General features: G+C 45.8%; 2 protein-coding genes across 6 annotated transcripts in view; one reads left to right on the top strand and one right to left on the bottom strand.

Annotated features, from left to right (window-relative positions):
• LOC121400953 (interleukin-17 receptor A-like) overlaps positions 1-24911 on the bottom strand; it is a 1044048-nt gene that overhangs the window by 828177 nt on the left and 190960 nt on the right. The gene's annotated exons all lie outside the window — the stretch shown is intronic.
• On the top strand, positions 9829-12504 carry LOC121400991 (pescadillo homolog). 2 transcript variants are annotated; one of them, XR_005966009.1, is made up of 8 exons: positions 9829-10189; positions 10287-10327; positions 10453-10540; positions 10636-10689; positions 10787-10846; positions 10994-11067; positions 11157-11954; positions 12349-12504. XR_005966009.1 is itself a non-coding variant. In XM_041585367.1 (7 exons), exons 1-7 carry the CDS (start codon positions 10097-10099, stop codon positions 11623-11625), a joined length of 879 nt encoding a protein of 292 aa, XP_041441301.1. In that variant the 5' UTR covers positions 9829-10096; the 3' UTR covers positions 11626-12062. The 2 variants fall into 2 exon arrangements, 1 of the variants encoding a protein (XP_041441301.1); XM_041585367.1 differs by lacking the exon at positions 12349-12504 and having other exon boundaries at positions 11157-12062.

Here is a 24911-nt window from a genome sequence, read left to right as displayed (position 1 = left end):
TCTCCCTCTCTCTATCTGTCTGTATCCACCATTCACCAGTCTACTTCTATCTATGCATCTCATATGATCTCCCTCTCAATGTATCTGTCTCAATCTCTCCATATACAATTCATTGATGTCCTTTAAGTTATATAAATATTTGACCAAAGGATAATAACAAAGATAATTCTAACCCATCTCTTGAACGTTCTGTACACCCAAAGTCTGGCCAGCGGCACCCAAGGTCATTGCTGTGAAGGTGCAATTGTCACGGGGGGCCTATCGGCTCTCAGCGGGGAAGTCCGGACCTAGGAGGAAACTTCTGGTTAAAGTCCAAATTTGCTGTACAGAAGGGTTCAAGGATAAACGTAGTCAAGATACAGGGAATAGTTCAAAAGGCTGGCGGCAATAATCAAAGTCCAGGCAAGGGTCAAAAATCCAATAATCAACAATCACAGGAAAATAGGAACATCCAGGAATGAAGTAACCAAATCCTACTAGCGGGCACTGAACCCGTTTGGCGCCCGACACTATATCACGTGTCTGCACGCCGGCGTCACTAGGCTGGCATCGTTGTCCACGTGGCGGCTATGGGTGCAGTCATATTGGACGCGGCGCTGTAGAGGAGCGGTGCACCATCGGGCTCTCCTGACAGCAATACCTTCTCAGTGGGAGGCCATAAGTACCCACTTCTCTCTCTCTCGGCAGCCCTATCTCTAAACCCCCTTTTGCTCTCGCTCGGCTGATTGCTTTCCATTAAGGGTGACAAGTTTTTATTTGTGCGGTTCCTCTTTATGCTGCATTAGCTTTGCTTTGCATAATAATCCCCCCTTTTCTTTCCTTCCGAGAGCCCTGAGCAGGGTGCAAAACACCACCTACTTCTCTGCCATACAGGTGTGGGACCCGTTATCCAGAAAGCTTGGGACCTTGCATTTTCCGGATAATGGACCTTTCTGTAATTTGGATCTTCATACCTTAATTCTACTAGAAAATCATATAAACATTAAATAAACCCAATAGGCTGGTTTTGCTTCCAATAAGGATTAATGAAATCTTAGTTGGGATCAAGTACAAGCTATGGTTTTATTTTTACTGAGAAAAATTAATCCATTTATAAAAATTTTGATTATTTGGATAAAATGGAGTCTATGGGAGACGGCCTTTACATAATTCGGAGCTTTCTGGATAATGGGTTTCTGGATAACGGATCCCATACGGGTACCAACTGCATCCTGTATTGCATACTTTATTTGCACCAGAACCTGTTCATTCAATTCAGTCCCTGCCCCTCTGAGCTTACAATCTATTTACCCTACCGCAGACACCCAAACAAAGAAGTTGTTTCACCCAATGCAGGTAAATAATCTCTCCTGCTGTTATTCTGCCTTTATACAACATTATTAGGGGTGAAGGGGTCCGTCCGCAGAACATTGTAAGATTACACAATAAGCACAGAGTAAGCTCTCCGTGTGGATTTGCTCTGAGTTGTACTTTGCTATTATTGGTGGAGGGGGAGCCAAGATCAGAGTGCTGAGAAATATTTGGAGCAATATAAAAACTCCCTACAGTTAGTAGGACAAATAGTTGGTATGGGGTGTATAAAAAAAAAATACAAACAGGTTGCACCCTTAGGCTCAGGTCAATGTGCTGTAGAATAGAGCCCGACATGAATACAATGTTCCCTGTGTTTGGCAATACTGTACTCATGTGAGGCATGGGTTGGGCACAGAACGTTGGCATCACCCCAACCTTGAGATTTCAAGGTGGTTCAAGGTGCTGGGGAGCCCAGGTAGGGAGCTGTGTTCTGCACCATAAAGAGCAAAGAATGGCAAGTCTTTAGGGCACCTGCACCCATGAGATTAGCAGGGGCTGAGTCAGGAGCTTGTACTTTGTCTGCCTGTGAATATACTGTATATATATACATATCCCATTGGATTGTGCCTTTAATGCACCTCCAGGTCCTGATGCTTCGTGCATTTATAGTTAATGATCCAGAATTATTGATCAGATGTTGTTTCCTATCTCACCCAGTTTTCATTGAACACAAATGGAGCCCAGGCTAAGTGCCCTGCAGTTTGTGGAATCAGCACCAGGGGGCACTGGTACGACCCACAGCATTTCATGATTAGAAAGCAGGAGAAATTAGACCATGCCCCCTAATTGCCCCCATCATGCCCACAAACTGACCCAAACCCAACCCACTTTCCAGTTTTCTCCACCCCTTTTGGGGCGTAAAATTCAGCACCGTCCAATCGAAATCAGGAAAACTGGTAGAACTGTTAATACACAGTATTCTCCCCTCGTACTGCAGTCTCAACACATCTGTACTCTCCACCCGTTCTGTACTCTCCCCTCATACAGTACTCTCCCCTCATATTGCACTCTCCCCTCATACAGTCCTCTTCGCTCATTCAGTCCTCTTCACTCATTCAGTACTCTCCCCTCATACAGTACTCTCCCCTCATACAGTACTCTCCCCTCATACAGTACTCTCCCCTCATACAGTACTCTTCGCTCATTCAGTACTCTCCCCTCATCTATACTCTTCCATCATACATTACTCTCCACTCAACACATCAGGCAGGGTTGCCAGGTCTAATTTTAAACCACCAGCCTGGCAGCCCTGACGTTGGCATTTGAATTCTCGCACACATGGTAAACACACAATATCCTACACTTTATTATAAAGAATAGGTGGGATACAGCAGAAACATGGGAGTTAGTCAGGAATGGGACAACCCCGTTACCTGAAGCCCCAATGCTCCTTCTGATGATGTCAGTTGAATATCGATAGTGATGTCAGAGTTTTTGAAACAGATAAAAACCAAAAAAAAGCAGCAGTGCAGGGGAACAAATTACTAGAAGTGAATGAGGAGTTGTTGATGCTTTTCTGTGACCGGTGTGGGATCAATACTAGTCAGTTTTATTTGCTGCCCTCGTGCAATTACTCCCGCACATATAACACCCATGAACTGACCTTAACCCAAGTGCAACTCACAACTAATAAGATGCAGAAAATAAAGCTACGAAGCTCTGAGCTTATAATTCCTTCCCACAGGCCCATTCCCTCTGATTCATTCAAATATTCTTTACTCTCCTGCCCACGCACAGCCCCAACTCTGATTGCATCAACATACCTCCCAACATTTTGGAAGTAAAAAGAGGGACAAAAAATTTTTTCCACACATAGCGCAGCAATTTTTTTACCACACCCCTTTCTGTGGCCACACCCCCTAATTACCATGTTCGTTTTACAAAATTTGGCAGGTTATGAAAGTTTGAAAATATTTCTCCTTATCTAAATTGTGTTTTTGTGTCTCAAAATTGTCACAAAGTATCTTATTTGCACCTGTTAGCTGTTCTGGGCTCTCTGCTAAAAGCCAATTAAGTGAGAAACTTTGTTTCTTTTTCTGGCTGTTCAGTGCAGAGAAAAGAGGGACTTTCCACTACAAATGAGGGACTGCGGGTTGAGCTGTCAAAAGAGGGACTGTCCCTCCGAAAAAGGGACAGTTGGGAGGTATGCATCAACTCAATATGAAAAAAAAATATGATTAAAATAAATAATGAAGGGCAATTGAAAAGTTGCTTAGAATCGGCCATTCTGCGTGGAAACAATTTTTGAAACCCGGACCTGTAACCCGCACCCACATTTTTACCTACCAGACCCGCAACTGCCTGATCTGCAAACTGATCCGTGACACGCTGACCACCATAAAGCAGGAAGTGCCGTTGCTGGAAACGGGAAGTGATGTCATCAGAATTGGGCTAGGCAGAAAAAAAAAAAAAAAGTTTAAAGGAGCATGACAAGGTCAGGGCCGTTTTAAGGCCTTAGTGGGCCCTGAGCAAAGAGGTCACCAGTGGCCACAGAAAACCCTTTTACGTGTAGCGTGGCAATTTTTTCCCCAAAACCATGCCCCCTTTTTGGCCACACCCCCAAACACCCCACTCTTTTAATAAAACATTATTCAGTCATGCTAGAATTAAATGGATAATCATGTATACTACATTTAACTACAAAAAATGGATAATTAGCATATTAACCCTAGCTGTGCCAGTATAATCACTGTAGAAATGACCAATGAGCCCTCCATTAATCCCAGACAAGTAAGATCAATAAAACATGGACAATGAACAGAAAGTCTCTGTGACCTCTGATTAAGTAGTGAAACTGGAGCTCCCTGTTCATTAAAGGGGTTCGTTACCTTTAAAATAACTTTTAGTAGGACGTAGAGAGGGATATTCTGAGACAATTTGCAATTGGTTTTCATTTTTTATTATTTGCGGCTTTTAGTTATATAGCTTTTTATTCAGCAGCTCTCCAGTTTGCAATGTTAACAGCTACCTGGTTGCTTGGGTGCAATTGACCCTACCAACCAAGTGGTGGTTTCAATGATAAACTGGAATATGAGCTGGAGATAGAAGATCAGTAATAAATACCAATGACAACAAAATTAATCTCTTAAAAATACAGCCCCTAGTACAACAGTTTATGGGCTACCTGGGGACTACTCTGTGACCCCATTTGAAAGCCAGGTCAGAAGAAATTAAAATACAAACTGAAGAATGAACACAGTAGCAATTCCATATATAAATAGTCCCAGAAATCATTGCAGGATGGCACAGGGGCAATTTCATGTATAAATACCACCATAATGTGTAACTTTAGCCAGTGTACATGACAATGATGTCCATCCTGCGGCCCTCCAGTTGTTACAGGGCTTCAAAACACAGAAGTAGAAGTACTGGAAGCAGGAGGGCTGCAGGATGGACATTACTAAGGGCTTCCACATACCAGGTAGCAAGAAGCCCATCAGTAGCCACCACTGCCCTGTCTATGACTGCACCCCTGTCACCCCAGCACCGCTCTCAACTAAAAGACTATTCAGCTCAGCACCTGGTGCCCCTACTGGTTCTGCACTTCTCCGACCCCTAAGTATCATCTCCCTCCACGGCACAGGGGCAGCTGCTCCCTTTCCAGGGTCAGGTACTGACACCTGCTAAGTGCTGCCATTAAATACAGAGAAGCCAGAAACGGCAGCAGCAGAAAGTTGCACTTGGTGCCCCATCGCGAGAGTCCATGGATCCTCCCGAAACTGAGTAAAGGCACCAGCACAGATTCCCCTTTTGCCCTGATATTAAAGTGGCCCTGGACAAGGTCAGTGGGTAGTTCATGCCAACTGCACAATCACCTGGTTATCAACTTGTCCATTAAATGGCTGTTCAACTCTCAGTTAACTTTTAGTAAGTTATAGAATGGTCAATTCTACGCAACTTTTCAATTGGTCTTCATTATTTTTTTTCTGATTCTTTCCAGTTTTCAAATGGGGGTCACTGACCCCATCTAAAAACAAGTGCTCCGTAAAGCTACAAATTATCTATTATTGCTCTTTTTTTATTACTCCTCTTTCTATTCAGCCCCTCCCCTATTCATATCCCAGTGTCTTATTCAAATAAGTGAATGGTTGCTAGGGTAATTTGGACCCTAGCAACCAGATTTTGGAAAAAGCTGCTGAACAATTTAAAAACCACAAATAAAAAATGAAAACCAATGGCAAATTGTCTCAGAATATCCCTCTCTACATCATACTAACAGTTAACTCAAGGTGAACAAGCCCTTTAAGTTAACTTTTAGTATGATATATTGGTTTTCACTTTGTATTATTTGTGGTTTTAGAGTCATTTAGCTTTTTATTCAGCAGCTCTCTGATTTGCAGTTTCCACAATCTGGTTGCTAGGATCCAAATTACCCTAGCAACCACATATTGATTGGATTAAGAGACCGGAATATGAATAGGAGATGCCTGGATAGAAAGAGTGATAAAAATGTAGCAATAACAATACATTTGTAGCCTTACTGAGCATTTGTTTTCAGATGGAGTCAGTGACCCCCCGCATTTGATATCTGGAAAGCATCACAAGAAGAAGGCAAATAAAAACTTTAAAAAGAGATAATGAAGACCAATTGAAAAGTTGCTTAGTATTGTTCATCCTATAACATACTAAACGTTAACTTGAAGGTGAACCACCAACACCACCTTACGGTAGAGTACCCGCACCCACACCCACATTTTTACCTACCTGACCCGCAACTGCCTGATCTGAAAACTGATCCGCCACACGCTGACCACCATAAAGCAGGAAGTACCGTTGCTGGAAACGGGAAGTGACCTCATCAGAAGTGGGCTAGGCAGAGAAAAAACATTTTTAAAAACGTTTAAAAAAAAGGAATAAAACTTGCTAAGATCCACAACTTGACCTGCAAACCCTCAGACCCCCAACCTGCATCTGAAAGTCCTTCCTACAACCTACAGGCTCTCTGCTTTTTTGGGGGGTACCCAACACCCTGCAGGGCTCTACCCTGGGGTACTCAGACTCTTAGGACTGCCCTGCCTGGGAGCACAGGGAAAATGGCACCAATCAGCTCTCCAACACTTGGATGCTCCATTGGGGTAACAGATTAGGAGACTGGTATATTATAGTTGGATTGGTGGGAGTTTAATAGACAAAGAGGATATAGCCGCTACGGGTGCTGGATATATGTATATAATACACAAAAGCCATGAATATCCTGTAAATTATATCCTTATAAACGGTGAGTAGTGATGTAATTTCTGTCACATGACTCACTAAAATTTGTGTATTATAATAAATAAAGTACCCCCAGTTGTAAAATATGAGGATATTAGAAGTTACCTCGGAGTTCCATGGCCTTCGGCCTCGTGTTTTTATATGGTCATGAAACTCCTCGGTAACTAATAATATCCTTATATTTTACAAGAGGGGGTACTTTATTCACTATATATAATGTGTGTGCTATGAACAACAGCAGCAGCACTGATTGGAACCCTGGCTGATGAATGAATGGATCCAACAGACTCAATAGGCCACACATACAAAGCAATGCTCAGTGTACTTAATAGGCTGTGTATGTACTGCACATCTAATTAGAAATAAATGTCATATAAACCTCACTCATCAAAAGGGGACACTTGCCCTTTAAGAGCAGGGAACAGAGGTGACTTCACCCGGGCGTTGTGACAGTTGGTTCAGTCCGTTGGTTAGCCCTGTGGTGAGAGGTAAGTGGACTTTCCCTCTGGGAGACTTCTTGTCAAAAAACTTTATTTTAGGGCAAAAAGAGGCAGGAATTTGGGCAATGTTTTCCCCCCAGAGTAGTGGGTGTTGCACCTCCCACTGATTTTAGTGAATTTGAAGGTTTTTCCCTTAAAATGGGCTTGGGAGGAGCCTTTAATCTTAGTGCTGGTTGGGAGACACAGACCAGGATTTGGCAGTTATACAGGACTGTCAGCAAATATTCACATTTATTAATGAAGGGAACATTTGGGGACCCCTGTACCTCACCATAAGCTGCTTAATTTGTGTTCCCAGTACTGACAGGCTCCTTAGAGATTTGCCCCTCTGCCCCCTGGTATCTGCCCCCAGCCCTGCTCTTATGTACCAACATTGTAGCTAAATACATGTTCCCTTTATCCAAGTCTGGAACTAGGGGTGGGAAGCAGAGGCACGAGCCATGGGGACAGTAGGGGGGTGATAGTAAATGAGTGGGGGACATACAGCAGGTCCCATAGAAGAGAGATGACTTAACCCATAGGGATTTGACAGTTGGTTTAGTCTGTTGGTTGGCTCTGGGTTAAGTGAATATTCCCTCTGAGACTTTTTTTGACAAATATAACTTATATTTATGAAAAAATGGATAGTTGGTGCCCCCCAGTCTGTAACTAGGGGTGAGCAGCAGAGGCACGTGCCATGGGGACAGTAGGGGGTGATAGTAAATGAGTGGGGGGCACAGCAGGTCCCATAGAAGAGAGGTGACTTTACCCATAGGGATTTGACAGTTGGTTTAGTCCGTTGGTTGGCTCTGGGTTAAGTGTATTTTCTCTCCAAGACATTTTTTTGCCAAATATGCCTTATATTGGTGAAAAATTGTATAGTTGGTGCCCCCCAGTCTGTAACTAGGGGTGAGCAGCAGAGGCACGTGCCATGGGGACAGTAGGGGGTGATAGTAATTGAGTGGGAGGAACATACAGCAGGTCCCATAGAAGAGAGATAATTTCAGACATAGGGATTTGACAGTTGGTTTAGTCCATTGGTTGGCACAGTGGTGAGTGTATATTCCCTCTGGGGTTATTTTTTGCCAAATATCCCTTATAATAGTGAAAAAAATGGATAGGTGGTGCCCCCCAGTCTGTAACTAGGGGTGGGAAGCAGAGGCACGTGCCATGGGGACAGTAGGGGGTGATAGTAAATGAGTGGGGGGGACATACAGCAGGTCCCATAGAAGAGAGGTGACTTTACCCATAGGGATTTGACAGTTGGTTTAGTCCGTTGGTTGGCTCTGGGTTAAGTGTATATTCCCTCTGGGGTTATTTGACAAATTACTTTTACTACAATAAAACAAAAGGGCCCAGGACCTGACAAAGCTCAAGTTTAGGGGACAATAGATCTCTGCCTTCCTCTGTATTATATAGGAAATATTAAGCGCTAAATTCATTAACTTGCCTTTTTATTCTCTTTTCTATACAGATTGCTACAGAGCTTTTCCTGCTTTTTTTGGACTGTGATTTCGCTGCTACACCTGCCTGATAACACCTGGGTTTATTTTTGGCTTCTCCATTGTTCAGTCACATCCATCTTCATCTGAACAGTGTAAGAGAGAGCCAGGGGTTCCTTAGGGAGACCCCCTTGGGGTGCCCCGGCCTTGGGCCGCCCCCTATTTTTTTTAACATCGGAGAATCTTCTTGAAGAGGTAAATCTTGCAAATTTAACGGATTCAGCCCATGATTTCTTCTTCAGCAAATCTGCCCTAAATTCACTTGAGGGGGTCCCACGTGGCTTTGTGCATATGAGCCCATACGGTTACTGTATATGGGATTTATAAGAAGCCAATCCATCGCTATCAGCAGCATTAATAATACAAATAGGGGAATATACAGAAGGAAATAATTGCCTTTAAGTTTACTTTTAGTATGTTATAGGATGGCTAACTCTTAGCAACTTTTCAATTGGTCATCAATTGTTTTTTTTTATAGCTGCTGAATAAAAAGCTAAATAATGCAAAAATTACACAAATTATAAAAAATGAAACCCAAGTGCAAATTGTCTCAGAATATCACTTTCTACATCATACCAAACGTTTATTTAAAGGTGAACAAAGCCTGTAACCGTGACTTCATTTTGCCTGATTGTGTCCATTTGTCCCTTTAGGTGTCGACGATGGAGGAGATAACGATCAAGACATCTCTCCTGGTAATGCCTCAGTGTAAAATAAATCCTCTCTCATCTGAACTGCTGTTTCTCTTTCACTCTTCTATATAAGCTCTCCTTAAAGGGGAAGGAAACCTAGTTGGCGCAAAAACCCTCCCCCCCTCCAGTGTGTTGCCCATCCTCCCCCCTGGCCTACCCATCCCGCTGGGCATATGCCCCTAACTTGTTACTTACCCTTCTGCGCAGGTCCAGTCCAGGGAGTTCACAGACGACATCTTCTTCCACGCGATCTTCTTCCTGCTTTGACTGGCGCATGCGCAGTAGGAGCATTTTGCCGGTACGATCTACTGCGCATGCGCCAAAAGTACTTTGTGACTTTTGGCGCATGCGCAGTAGATCCGTACCGGCGAAATGCTCCTACTGCGCAGGCGCCAAAACGCAGTTCAAAGCAGGAAGAAGATCGCGTGGAAGAAGATGTCGTCTGTGAACTCCCTGGACTGGACCTGCGCAGAAGGGTAAGTAACAAGTTAGGGGCATTTGCCCAGCGGGACGGGTAGGCCAGGGGGGAGAAGGGAGGGTGGGCAACACAAGGGAGGGGGGGAGGGTTTTTGCACCATCTAGGTTTCCTTCCCCTTTAAGCAGCTGTCTGTCTGTCTGTCTGCACTGCTTCCTTTTATACATACAGGTGGGAGCTGCCATACCATTTTCCTCTGTGCGGGTAGAACTGACATCCATGAAAAACAACCACTACATTTATTTCCTTTTTTCAGAATAAAATCTCCTTATTCCTGGAATGTTTGCCCCATAGAAACCCCAAACCCTTTTCTGTCTCTATTCTCCTCAGATCCAGACTGACTGTGAGCAGCATTTAGAGCCATTTAGTATTCTGTCCCTAATGCTCTTTCCTTTCACTTACAGACGCTGTACGTCGTCCTGGAGGACTTCAGGGAGGAAGACACCGACTTTAAGGCCCTTGCCTCCTATTACGGTAAATCCTATTTTATTTATCAGTTCCTACGTTTATTATACGTGAATTCCTTTCCCCCTTTAGCTCAGTATTTAACATAAATGTGTTTTTCCCGCAGAACATCACTACCGGGTTCCACTTCGGCAAGAACGTCGTCCTGTAAGTAAAACATAAATGCTCTTATTACATGTTGGGAATCATTTGCTATTGCCCCAGGGGTAAGTGCAAGGGCAATAAGGCTGGAAAATGTTTTTATTAACGCTCAGTGATATTTTTCTTTTCAGAGAGGACTTTATTCTTCGCTATTACTTCGACCCCAGGACGACGCACAGAGACAACATTTACGAGTACTGGGTGTTGATCGATTTTCTGGTATGTAATGCAGAACAGATGTCTAGATAAATAGAGAATAAATGATATTAGATTGCCAGCTCTTGTGTAACACTGCTACTTTCTTTATGTTACAGGAAGTACTCGAGAGGGAGTGTATCGCCCTCTACAGTGAGGAGTTGCTGCCTCCTGTAAGTGTCACTATTATTATTATTATAGGAGAGGTTATTATTCACTGTGTGTCTCTATAATAATTCTATTATTAACATTGACTCTCTCCTTCCACAGGAAGCATCATCGGAACACTGGAGATGGGGGCAGCATGTCGAGTATCTGCGGCTGCAGAATGTAAGTTCCCCCATCACATGGGAATCCCACACCCTCACTGCCCTCAGCGTATAAAGGTACTATTAGCAGCACATATACAGACATAATCATAACTGTCTCCTTTCTTTCCCCTTTGCTCCTATCCTTGTGCCTCCCCTGCACCCGCAGACTATCCAATGGCACCTTCACCAGCTTGCCATGACGCTCTGGGAGAGGGAGCAGAAGCTGCAGGAGGCTGCTGGGTATGTATTTTGCACTAAATACTTTCAATTACACTTACTGTCACTTAAGAATAATGACAATAACGATATTTCTTTCCCTTCAAACCTAGTGAGGAACAACAGGCAAGTCCTGCAGCTGAGGGAGAAAAGGAAGGAGCTCCTGCAGCAGAGGAGGAGAAGGAAGAGGGAGCTCCTGGAGAACAACAAGCTCCTGCAGCAGAGAAGGTGGAGGGAGAACAGGGAGCTCCTGGGGACGTACCACATCCTACACAGGAGGAGGAGAAAGACGAGGGAGCTCTTGAAGAACAACAAGCTCCTGCAGCAGAGGAGGAGAATGAAGACGGAGCTCCAGAAGAACAGCAAGCTCCTGCAGCGGAGCAGGAGATAGAAGAGGGAGCCCCTGGGAACAGCAAGCTCCTGCTGCTGAGGAGAAGAAAGAGGGAGCTGATGGATCACAGCAAGCTCCTGCAGCACAAGAGGAGAAGGAAGAGGGAGCTCCAGGAGAACAGCAAGCTCCTGCAGCGGAGGAGGAGAAGGAAGAAAAGGGAGCTAATGAAGAACAGCAAGCTCCTGCAGTGAAGGAGGAAAGAGAAGAAGGAGCTCCAGAAGAACAACAAGCTCCTGCTGCTGAGGAGGAGGAGAGAGAAGCTCCTGCTGCAGAGGATGATGAGAGAGAAGAGGGAGCCCCTGGACAAGAGCAAGCTCCTGCTGCTGCTGAGGAGGAGAGAGAAGAGGGAGCCCCTGAGGAACAACAGGCTCCTGCACCGGAGGAGGAGAAAGAAGAGGAAGTAGCTACAGAACAAGCTCCTGAGATGGAAGAAACCATCGAAGATCCTCCGGTGGTAGAAAGGCCGACCCTCCGAAAACGGGTCAAGAAGGCCATAATGAAGAGGCTTCGCAGGGTTTGGGTAATGTATCAATTTACTGACAATTACCCTTCTTCTAGAGATACCTCATGTTGTCCAATGCAGCTCCACTTTACTTCCTGCTCTTCTGAGCATTTTCAATCAGAACAATAGAAAGGAAGTCATACACCCTGTCTGTTGAGCCCGCAGGCTGATCACTTTGAGGGCGCACCCATAGACCAATGTTTGGCTGCCTTTAGGGTGTAAGAGGTTGCTGACAGGGATCTAAGTCTGCAGATAAAGTGTTGATTGTATAGTAGGCCAATAAGACCCAAACAGTCCCCAAAGGCCCAACAAATAGTGCGCTCTTAAAGCAACAGCGAGCCTTTAATATCATAAAGAAACAAGTGTTTGTCTTTATTCTTATCTTAACATTTTCTAAATCTTTTGTTTTCAGCATTCCACCCAAAGACTCACCTGCTGCCGCCGACCCTCCACCACGGCCTAAATCCTTTCCTTCCTACCGACCTTTCCCGAGAGCGTATGTCTGTGTGTGTCTGTCTGTTATGTACAGGAGGGAGAGTAGGGGGTTGTGTATAGGAGGGAGAGTAGGGGGTTGTGTACAGGAGGGTGAGTGGGGGTTATGTACAGGAGGGAGAGTGGGGGTTGTGTACAGGAGGGAGAGTAGGGGGTTGTGTATAGGAGGGAGAGTGGGGGTTATGTACAGGAGGGAGAGTGGGGTTTGTGTACAGGAGGGAGAGTGTGGTTTGTGAATAGGAGGGAGAGTAGGGGGTTGTGTACAGGAGGGAGAGTAGGGGGTTGTGTACAGGAGGGAGAGTAGGGGGTTGTGTACAGGAGGGAGAGTAGGGGGTTATGTACAGGAGGGAGAGTGGGGTTTGTGTACAGGAGGGAGAGTGTGTTTGTGAATAGGAGGGAGAGTAGGGGGTTGTGTACAGGAGGGAGAGTAGGGGGTTGTGTACAGGAGGGAGAGTAGGGGGTTGTGTACAGGAGGGAGAGTGGGGTTTGTGTATAGGAGGGAGAGTGTGGTTTGTGTATAGGAGGGAGAGTGGGGGTTGTGTATAGGAGGGAGAGTATGGGGTAATGTACAGGAGGGTGAGTGGGGGTTATGTACAGGAGGGAGAGTGGGGGTTATGTACAGGAGGGAGAGTGGGGGGTGTGTATAGGAGGGAAAGTGTGGGTTGTGTACAGGAGGGAGAGTGGGGTTTGTATACAAGAGGGAGAGTAGGGGGTTATGTAAAGGAGGGAGAGTGGGGGTTATGTATAGGAGGGAGAGTAGGGGGTTGTGTACAGGAGGGAGAGTAGCGGGTTACGTATAGGAGGGAGAGTGGGGGTTACGTATAGGAGGGAGAGTGGGGGTTATGTATAGGAGGGAGAGTAGGGGGTAGTGTATAGGAGGGAGAGTGGGGGTTACGTATAGGAGGGAGAGTGGGGGTTATGTATAGGATGGAGAGTAGGGGGTTGTGTATAGGAGAAGGTTGAGGGGGGTGTATAGGTGAGGGGTGAATAGGAGGTGGGGGTGTATAGGTAGGGGGCGGGGGGGTCTAGCCATGATCCAGGGTGTAGAACCGACTGCCGTTTCTAGGAGTCAGGAAGGAATTTTTACCTTCAGTGCAGATTGGCCCCCATAGCACTCTAGGGTTTTTCTCCTTCCTCTGGATCATCCACTGTTAGGGAGGCCCAAATATAAATTGCCTATTGTAATAAATCCTGTGCTCACCGCCAGGTTTCTCCATAAATATGTCTCTGTGTTTTTCTTTAATCCCTATGGTGAATATTGAGGGAAGGGGCTCCTGTGCCTCGTTCTACTAAAGATGACTGAGCGGTTGTGTGAGGGTAAAACTGGGTGGTGGTGCTGATACAGGGGTTTAGTTGAAGAAGGGAATGGGTTAATATCTCTGCAGGGTTAATTGATTAATATGCACATGACGGGGCTGAAAGACATAGGGACACATACTGATCTCTAATGATTGGAGGGAACTAGAATATTGCTTTACTCCATAGGCCACAATGTAACAGCATTTCCATTCAAGTCCAAGGCCGCTTTATTAACACTGGAATTCCATCCACTTCCCACCAGCCTATTGTCACTATACCAGACATTTAGTATATGAAGGAGCTTGATATTGGCCAATGACTAAGCTGGATTTGTTTTTTGGGTACCACTTTCTCCAGGTTATGAGACGTCCTTTTGGGGTGGGGGGTTCCTGCTAAAGCGATTGAGTTAAAAACATTGGTGGCCTGGGGCCCTAAGAGTTAAAAACATTGGTGATCTGGGGCCCTAAGAGTTAAAAACATTGGTGGCCTGGGGCCCTAAGAGTTAAAAACATTGTTGATCTGGGGCCCTAAGAGTTAAAAACATTGGTGGCCTGGGGCCCTAAGAGTTAAAAACATTGGTGGCTTGGGGCCCTAAGAGTTAAAAACATTGGTGGCTTGGGGCCCTAAGAGTTAAAAACATTGGTGGCCTGGGGCCCTAAGAGTTAAAAACATTGGTGGCCTGGGGCCCTAAGAGTTAAAAACATTGGTGGCCTGGGGCCCTAAGAGTTAAAAACATTGGTGGCTTGGGGCCCTAAGAGTTAAAAACATTGGTGGCCTGGGGCCCTAAGAGTTAAAAACATTGGTAGCCTGGGGCCCTAAGAGTTAAAAACATTGGTGGCCTGGGGCCCTAAGAGTTAAAAACATTGGTGGCCTGGGGCCCTAAGAGTTAAAAACATTGGTGGCCTGGGGCCCTAAGAGTTAAAAACATTGGTGGCCTGGGGCCCTAAGAGTTAAAAACACTGGTGGCTTGGGGCCCTAAGAGTTAAAAACACTGGTGGCCTGGGGCCCTAAGAGTTGTAAGTGGAACTGAGATAACCCTCGTAATTCATGGAATATGAATAGGAGTGGCCTGAATAGAGTTATAGAAAGACGCGATAACAATAAATGTGTAGCCTTACAGAGCATTGGGTTTTAGATGGGGTCAGTGACCCCCCCATTTGAAAGCTGGAAAGAGTCTGAAAAATAAAACAAAAATATTGAAAAAAAAACTAACGAAGGCCAATTGAAAAGTTGTTTAGAATCGGCCATTCTATAAAATACTTAAAGTTAACTTAAAGGTGAACCACCTGTTTAATATGGTGGCCCCACCCTGGACCTGTAACCCACACCCACATTTTTACCTACCTGACCCGCAACTGCCTGATCTGCAAACTGATCTGCGACACACTGACCACCATAAAGCAGGAAGTGCCGTTGCTGGAAACGGGAAGTGACATCATCATTAGTGGGCTAGGCAGAAAAAAAATAATTTTATAAACTTTTAAAGGAATAAAACATGTTACTGTGTCTCACACCCACTTGTTGCCTTGAATTTATTGCAGAAAAACTCAAGACATCAAGAGTCTGATGAGTAAATAAAAGCCTAATAAATCATATCATGTCCCCCCGCTGTCAGCCGAGTCCATTTGTTGTTCTGTCGGGCTGTGAAATTTCTCCTTGTTTATCTGGAAATGTTCCAGCTCATCCCTTCATCAATCAATAGAATGTTCTGCATTGTCTCCTATAGAGGGGAGCGGGCTGAAGAGTCACCCACAGCTGCACCCTTTCTCCCACTCCCAATGACCCAGGAGGTTTGTGCTCCGTGGGTATCGGGGTCCCTACAAATATACTTATTGCTTGTGTGCCCTTTATTCTAACCCCATCCTCTTCTACAATCACTTTTCTCTATAATGTCACGATACCAAAGGCCGTGGGTTTTGGCCCAAAAATAATGTGGACGATTTTCTGAGGTTCAGTGAAGCCGGTGCCGTCCAGCACCGGTGTTAATAGTAATTTAGAAAGAAAGAAGCTCATAGACATGAACAACTGTCTGATTGGTAAATAAAAGGCGGATAAAGTCCCTCGTACCCAGTGTGTTACAGTTGACAAACAAACCCATTTATTGTGGAGGAGAAAACGTGTCTTTGCTGATTGAAGTGAATCCTCGTCAGTCTGCTCTATGGACTCCCATTCAATAATCACACGCAATAACGTGGAAGTAATTATTATGACGAGAGATTCTAACGAGCTTTTAGTCTTCTATCCATGCAAACGTTGCTCAGAGACTCGTTGTGGTTTCCGATGGTGTGTGTGTGGCAAGGTTGTGTTGGGTTCTTATCTGAGGTTCCAAAACTGTAGAGCTTGACACTCTTGGGTAGTTAGGGTGAGATTTGGGGAGAAAGCATATTTGTTCTCCTAGGCAGGGCTCCCATTAGAAATCACAGGGCCCCCGGATAACATAAAAAACAACCATTGGCACCAGGGCTCCCCTTACAAGTTAAAAAAAAATTGGGGCCCCAAAGAATATTTTTGAAAAAAAAAACATCGGTGGCAGGGGCCTATAGAGTATTAAAATAATACATTGGTGGCCAGGGGATTAAAAAAAGCACAAATTGGCATTCAGTAGAATTGAACTCGTGGCTTCAGGACTTCGCCTCCTTTCATGACTTTGGGTCTTTTTACTGATTCAGGACTTCAGCTGTTCGGGATTTTGGAAATGGCCGCAAGCTTTGGCGCTGTCAAGAGGGGCCCGGCTCTTTTGAAAGTGCAGCACTGCCCCCCCCGGGCCACTCGTACCCCTGCCCCCCCATGATGGCGACCCTGCTTATGGCGGCTAATAAATAAAAATGTGTGCCACATAGGTGGACGGGGTTGTGCCTAATTACACAGTTGGGTCTGTCTATCCCATATGTAAAGCTTGTCAGGCAGCAGATAAGGACTGACCGCTGGGCAGCATATGAGCACTAATCAGCTGCCAAACTGGGCCAGGATTCTAAAACAATATGTTGACAGATGCCAAAACATGTCACAGCCCCATAATTAAAACATCATGTGAATTGGCTTGTTAAATATCAGACAACAAAGGCCCCTAGTGGCAAGTTATGAAGTGGCCACAGCACCAGCTCGTCACTTAAAGAGCCATTAGGCACATTTCCTAATAATCCCCTGAAGGAGACTGTCTTGTTGGGTGGAGGTTTGAATATATATTAAACCAATACATTCCACTGGCAACAATACAATAGAGAATGAATAAACACAAAAAGAGTGTGGAGAGACAAGAGGAAGGAGGTCTCTGCCCCAGAGAGCTTGCAATCTAAGTGGGCAGGGTAGACATTTAAGCAGAATTCTGTGCCCCAGAGCTGCCACCACTCATGTGTGTAACTCAGTGCCAGGCCTTTAAAAGTCAACAAGCCAACATTATCTCTATAGCCAGTGATTTGTAATTCCAGTCACGTCTTTGCCACTTTGTAAACTTTTGTGTGAGTGTTAAATACTTTGCCTGTGTTCTACAGCAACTGCTCTCCCACCTGAGACGCTACTGTAGTTACTTCCTAAACTACAATTCCCGGCAGCATCACATGACAGACAGCCTGCTGAAAACACCGGGAGCTGCAACTCGACAACAGCTGCTGCGCCGCAGGTTGAAGAGCATTGCTTAAAGGGAGCGCATCAGTAAGTAGCAACTAAAGGAAACTTGTTGCGCATATAATAATAAAAATTCCCCCATGAACTGAGTGAGCCAAGGTCCGCGCTGGGAAGTTGGGATAAGCAAGCCAATCACATGTGGTGCACTGGGAGGAATCGATTATGACACGGGCTTGGAAATTCCAGGACAAGGTGCGATTCCTCCCACACAAAGTTGATACAAACAGAATGGAGGACAGACACAACTGTCTTTAGGGCTGAAGGGGCACAGCAGTCAACTAATGGGCCGTTTACACATGCAGATTGGTCTGCCAAACAAAAACCCCAGCTCGCCTCCTGTAAACAGTCACTGCAGGTAACTTAGCTGTCTGGTTACACAACACGGAAGGGAAAACATGGCGCCACTAAAAGCCGCAACGCACAGTCCTGAAGGCATGGGTTGCTAGTCACTCTAATTACACAAGTCTCTATTAGACACGTCAGTCATTACTGCAATGGAGAAGGCTGATTCCCTCAGGGACCTAAGGGATGAATTACTTTCTACAAAGAAAGCAAAAATCCAAATGCAAAACATGCAAACATTCTCTGAGAAAATCATGCAAAACATGCAAACATTCTCTGAGAAAGTCATGCAAAACATGCAAACATTCTCTGAGAAAGTCATGCAAACATTCTCTGAGAAAGTCATGCAAAACATGCAAACGTTCTCTGAGAAAGTCATGCAAAACATGCAAACATTCTCTGAGAAAGTCATGCAAAACATGCAAACATTCTCTAAGAAAGTCATGCAAAACATGCAAACATTCTCTGAGAAAGTCATGCAAAACATGCAAACATTCTCTGAGAAAGTCATGCAAAACATGCAAACATTCTCTGAGAAAGTCATGCAAAACATGCAAACATTCTCTGAGAAAGTCGGAAAAGACCTATTGCTCAGACTGTAGGGCAGAGGAGGTACAAGAAGCCCCTGTACTGTCACAACCTGTTCAAACTCAAACCTTAGAGGGACCCAATTCCGTTCCCAATACCCCTCCATTAGCTTTACCCAGTACATCACAAACTAGGGTAGATACATCTCCAGCCATGCCTTGGGAACAAAATCAGGCTCAGACACATCCACCAGCACCACCTCAGCTTGGAGAGTTTTTACAGTGGCTCCTGAATACAGTCCAGAACCCACAGGCACAGACTGGTAAACATACTAAGACGCGTAAAGCTTGGACCCCTGAATCTTCAACTTCTGAATCAGAGGAGGGTCTTGCCTCAGATGAGGATAAACCCCCCCTTCTTAAAATCCAAATTATCCGATCATGCGCTCTCATCTAGTTCTGACTCAGATGATGACACTACATCTACAGCAAACCCGGACATGTCCAAGAGATTACTCAGGGAAATGCTACAAACTCTAGAGATCAGGGATGAGACAATTACTCTCTCCAAAGCGAATATGGTGCTGTGGGTACAGAAAAAACCAAAGCAGATATTCCCAATTTTTCAACGCTATTACACAAACTATTGATGCCGAATGGGCTCAGCCAGACAGACGCATTGCTCTTACTCAGAGATTTTTCAAAACATATCCTGTACCCGATGATCACCAAAAGAAATGGGACAAAGCTCCCAAGGTAGATTCAGAGGTTGCCCGGCTCTCCAGACAGACCGCACTACCAGCAGAAGAAGACGCATTTAGAGACCCATTAGATCTCTGCATGGAAATCCACCCTAAAGAGATCATATGTTCAGGCGGCAGCAATACTACGCCCAGCCGCAGCATCTGTGGGACTATCCCGCACAGCTAAGCATTGGGCACAGGAGCTTACACGGCACCCACCGTCATCCCAACAAACAACTACAAGCAAGGTAAATAGATGACCACTAAAACTGGCCTTGTAGCGGCAGGCAGCTTATGTGACTACACATTTATTGTTATCGCGTCTTTCTATAAACTCTATTCAGAGGCAACTCCTATTCATATTCCATGAATTTACGCAGAGGTTATCTCAAGTTCCACTTACAACTCTTAGGGCCCCAGGCCACCATGTGTTTTTAACTCTTAGGCCCCAGGCCACAATGGTTTTTAACCTCTTATGGCCCCAGGCCACCAATGTTTTTAAACTCTGTAGGGCCGCCAGGCACCAATGTTGTTTACTCTTAGGGGCCCGCCAGGCACCAATGTTTTTTAACTCTTAGGCCACCCAGGCTAACCAAATGTTTTAACTCTTAGGGCCCCCAGGCCACCATATTGTTTTTAACTCTTAGGGCCCCAGGCCACAATGTTTTAACTCTTAGGGCCCAGGCCACCAATGTTTTTACTCTTAAGGGCCCAGGCCCCATGTTTTTAACCATCTTAGGGCCCAGGCCACCAATGTTTTTAACTCTTAGGGCCCAGGCCACCAATGTTTTAAACTCTAGGGCCCCCAGGCCACCAAATGTTTTTTAACTCTTAGGGCCCAGATCACCAACTGTTTTTAACTCTTAGGGCCGCCCAGGCCACCAATGTTTTAACTCTTATGGGCCCAGGCCGCCAAATGTTTTTTAACTCTTAGGGCCCCAGGCCACCAATGTTTTTAATTCTTAGGGCCCCAGATCACCAATGTTTTTACTCTTAGGGCCGCAGGCCACCAATGTTTTTAACTCTTAGGGCCCTCACGGCCACCAATGTTTTTAAATTCTTAGGGCTCCAGGCCACCAATGTTTTTAACGTCAATCGCTTTAGCAGGAACCCCCCCACCCCAAAAGGACGTCTCATAACCTGGAGAAAGTGGTACCACAAAAAACAAATCCAGCTTAGTGGCATGTGGCCAATATCAAGCTCCTTCATATACTAAATGTCTGGTATAGTGACAATAGGCTGGTGGGAAGTGGATGGAATTCCAGTGTTAAGAAGCGGCCTTGGACTTGAATGGAAATGCTGTTACATTGTGGCCTATGGAGTAAAGCAATATTCTAGTTCCCTCCAATCATTAGTAGATCAGTATGTGTCCCTATGTCTTTCAGCCCCGTCATGTGCATATTAATCAATTAACCCTGCAGAGATATTACCATTCCCTTCTTCAACTAAACCCCTGTATCAGCAACCACCACCCAGTTTTACCCTCACACAACCGCTCAGTCATCTTTAGTAGAACGAGGCACAGGAGCCCCTCCCTCAATATTCACCATAGGGATTAAAGAAAAACACAGAGACATATTTATGGAGAAACCTGGCGGTGAGCACAGGATTTATTACAATTAATAGGCAATTTATATTTGGGCCTCCCTAACAGTGGATGATCCAGAGAAGGAGAAAAACCCTAGAGTGCTATGGGGCCAATCTGCACTGAAGGTAAAAATTCCTTCCTGACTCCTAGAAACGGCAGTCGGTTCTACAACCCTGGATCATGGCTAGACCCCCCGCCCCCTACCTATACACCCCCACCTCCTATTCACCCCTCACCTATACACCCCATCAACCTTCTCCTATACACAACCCCCTACTCTCCATCCTATACATAACCCCCACTCTCCCTCCTATACGTAACCCCCACTCTCCCTCCTATACACTACCCCCTACTCTCCCTCCTATACATAACCCCCACTCTCCCTCCTATACGTAACCCCACTCTCCCTCCTATACGTAACCCGCTACTCTCCCTCCCTGTACAACAACCCCCTACTCTCCCTCCTATACATAACCCCCACTCTCCCTCCTTTACATAACCCCCTACTCTCCCTCTTGTATACAAACCCCACTCTCCCTCCTGTACACAACCCACACTTTCCCTCCTATACACACCCCCCACTCTCCCTCCTATACACAAACCCCACTCTCCCTCCTATACACAAACCCAACACTCTCCTCCTATACACAAACCCCACTCTCCCTCCTATACACAACCGCCACTCTTCCTCCTGTACATAACCCCTACTCTCCCTCCTGTACACAACCCCCACTCTCCCTCCTATACACAAACCACACTCTCCCTTCTATACACAAACCCCACTCTCCCTCCTGTACACAACCCCCTACTCTCCCTCCTGTACACAAACCCCACTCTCCCTCCTGTACATAACCCCACTCTCCCTCCTGTACATAACCCCCACTCACCCTCCTGTACATTACCCCATACTCTCCCTCCTATACACAACCCCCACTCTCCCTCCTATACACAAACCACACTCTCCCTCCTATACACAACCCCCACTCTCCTCCTGTACACAAACCCCCTACTCTCCCCTCCTGTACACAACCCCCTACTCTCCCTCCTGTACACAACCCCCTACTCTCCTCCTGTACACAACCCCCTACTCTCCCTCCTGTACACAACCCCTACTCTCCCTCCTATTCACAAACCACACTCTCCCTCCTGTACACAAACCCCACTCTCCCTCCTGTACATAACCCCCTACTCTCCCTCCTGTACACAACCCCCTACTCTCCCTCCTGTACACAACCCCCTACTCTCCCTCCTGTACACAACCCCCTACTCTCCCTCCTATTCACAAACCACACTCTCCCTTCCTGTACACAACCCCACTCTCCCTCCTGTACATAACCCCCACTCTCCTCCTATACACAACCCCCTACTCTCCCTCCTGTACACAACCCCCACTCTCCCTCCTGTACATAACCCCCACTCACCCTCCTGTACACAACCCCCTACTCTCCCTCCCTATACACAACCCCCTACTCTCCCTCCTGTACATAACAGACAGACACACACAGACATACGCTCTCGGGAAAGGTCGGTAGGAAGGAAAGGATTTAGGCCGTGGTGGAGGGTCGGTGGCAGCAGGTGAGTCTTTGGGTGGAATGCTGAAAACAAAAGATTTAGAAAATGTTAAGATAAGAATAAAGACAAACACTTGTTTCTTTATGATATTAAAGGCTCGCTGTTGCTTTAAGAGCGCACTATTTGTTGGGGCCTTTGGGGACTGTTTGGTCTTATTGGCCTACTATACAATCAACACTTTATCTGCAGACTTAGATCCCTGTCAGCAACCTCTTACACCCTAAAGGCAGCCAAACATTGGTCTATGGGGTGCGCCCTCAAGTGATCAGCCTGCGGGCTCAACAGACAGGGTGTATGACTTCCTTTCTATTGTTCTGATTGAAAATGCTCAGAAGAGCAGGAAGTAAAGTGGAGCTGCATTGGACAACATGAGGTATCTCTAGAAGAAGGGTAATTGTCAGTAAATTGATACATTACCCAAACCTGCGAAGCCTCTTCATTATGGCCTTCTTGACCCGTTTTCGGAGGGTCGGCCTTTCTGACCACCGGAGGATCTTCGAATGGTTTCTTCCATCTCAGGAGCTTGTTCTGTAGCTACTTCCTCTTCTTTCTCCTCCTCCGGTGCAGGAGCCTGTTGTTCCTCAGGGGCTCCCTCTTCTCTCTCCTCCTCAGCAGCAGCAGGAGCTTGCTCTTGTCCAGGGGCTCCCTCTTCTCTCTCATCATCCTCTGCAGCAGGAGCTTCTCTCTCCTCCTCCACTGCAGGAGCTTGTTGTTCTTCTGGAGCTCCTTCTTCTTTCTCCTCCTCCGCTGCAGCAGCTGGTTGTTCCCCACGGGCTTTCTCCTCCTCCTCAGCAGCAGGAGCTTGCTGTTCTCCTTCAGCTCCCTCTTCTCTTTCCTCCTTCACTGCAGGAGCTTGCTGTTCTTCATTAGCTCCCTTTTCTTCCTTCTCCTCCTCCGCTGCAGGAGCTTGCTGTTCTCCTGGAGCTCCCTCTTCCTTCTCCTCTTGTGCTGCAGGAGCTTGCTGTGATCCATCAGCTCCCTCTTTTCTTCTCCTCAGCAGCAGGAGCTTGCTGTTCCCCAGGGGCTCCCTCTTCTATCTCCTGCTCCGCTGCAGGAGCTTGCTGTTCTTTCTGGAGCTCCGTCTTCATTCTCCTCCTCTGCTGCAGGAGCTTGTTGTTCTTCAAGAGCTCCCTCGTCTTTCTCCTCCTCCTGTGTAGGATGTGGTACGTCCCCAGGGGCTCCCTGTTCTCCCTCCACCTTCTCTGCTGCAGGAGCTTGTTGTTCTCCAGGAGCTCCCTCTTCCTTCTCCTCCTCTGCTGCAGGAGCTCCTTCCTCTTCTCCCTCAGCTGCAGGACTTGCCTGTTGTTCCTCACTAGGTTTGAAGGGAAAGAAATATCGTTATTGTCATTATTGTAAAGTGGCAGTAAGTGTAATTGAAAGTATTTAGTGCAAAATACATACCCAGCAGCCTCCTGCAGCTTCTGCTCCCTCTCCCAGAGCGTCATGGCAAGCTGGTGAAGGTGCCATTGGATAGTCTGCGGGTGCAGGGGAGGCACAAGGATAGGAGCAAAGGGGAAAGAAAGGAGACCGTTATGATTATGTCTGTATATGTGCTGCTAATAGTACCTTTATACGCTGAGGGGCAGTGAGGGTGTGGGATTCCCATGTGATGGGGGAACTTACATTCTGCAGCCGCAGATACTCGACATGCTGCCCCCATCTCCAGTGTTCCGATGATGCTTCCTGTGGAAGGAGAGAGTCAATGTTAATAATAGAATTATTATAGAGAGACACAGTGAATAATAACCTCTCCTATAATAATAATAATAGTGACACTTACAGGAGGCAGCAACTCCTCACTGTAGAGGGCGATACACTCCCTCTCGAGTACTTCCTGTAACATAAAGAAAGTAGCAGTGTTACACAAGAGCTGGCAATCTAATATCATTTCTTCTCTATTTATCTAGACATCTGTTCTGCATTACATACCAGAAAATCGATCAACACCCAGTACTCGTAAATGTTGTCTCTGTGCGTCGTCCTGGGGTCGAAGTAATAGCGAAGAATAAAGTCCTCTCTGAAAAAGAAAAATATCACTGAGCGTTAATAAAAACATTTTCCAGCCTTATTGCCCTTGCACTTACCCCTGGGGCAATAGCAAATGATTCCCAACATGTAATAAGAGCATTTATGTTTTACTTACAGGACGACGTTCTTGCCGAAGTGGACCCGGTAGTGATGTTCTGTGGGAAAAACACATTTATGTTAAATACTGAGCTAAAGGGGGAAAGGAATTCACATATAATAAAACGTAGGAACTGATAAATAAAATAGGATTTTACCGTAATAGGAGGCAAGGGCCTTAAAGTCTGTGTCTTCCTCCCTGAAGTCTTCCAGGACGACGTACAGCGTCTGTAAGTGAAAGGAAAGAGCATTAGGGACAGAATACTAAATGGCTCTAAATGCTGCTCACAGTCAGTCTGGATCTGAGGAGAATAGAGACAGGAAAGGGTTTGGGGTTTCTATGGGGCAAACATTCCAGGAATAAGGTGATTTTATTCTGAAAAATGGAAATAAACGTAGTGGTTGTTTTTCCTGGATGTCAGTTCTACCCGCACAGAGGCAAATGGTATGGCAGCTCCCACCTGTATGTATAAAAGGAAGCAGTGCAGACAGACAGACAGACAGACAGCTGCTTAAGGAGAGCTTATATAGAAGAGTGAAAGGGAAACAGCAGTTCAGATGAGAGAGGATTTATTTTACACTGAGGCATTACCAGGAGAGATGTCTTGATCGTTATCTCCTCCATCGTCGACATCTAAAGGGACAAATGGACACAATCAGGCAA

This window comes from Xenopus laevis, chromosome 3L, assembly GCF_017654675.1.
Source record: "Xenopus laevis strain J_2021 chromosome 3L, Xenopus_laevis_v10.1, whole genome shotgun sequence".
NCBI lineage: Eukaryota > Metazoa > Chordata > Amphibia > Anura > Pipidae > Xenopus > Xenopus laevis.
This window is presented reverse-complemented; position numbering and strand designations above follow the sequence as displayed.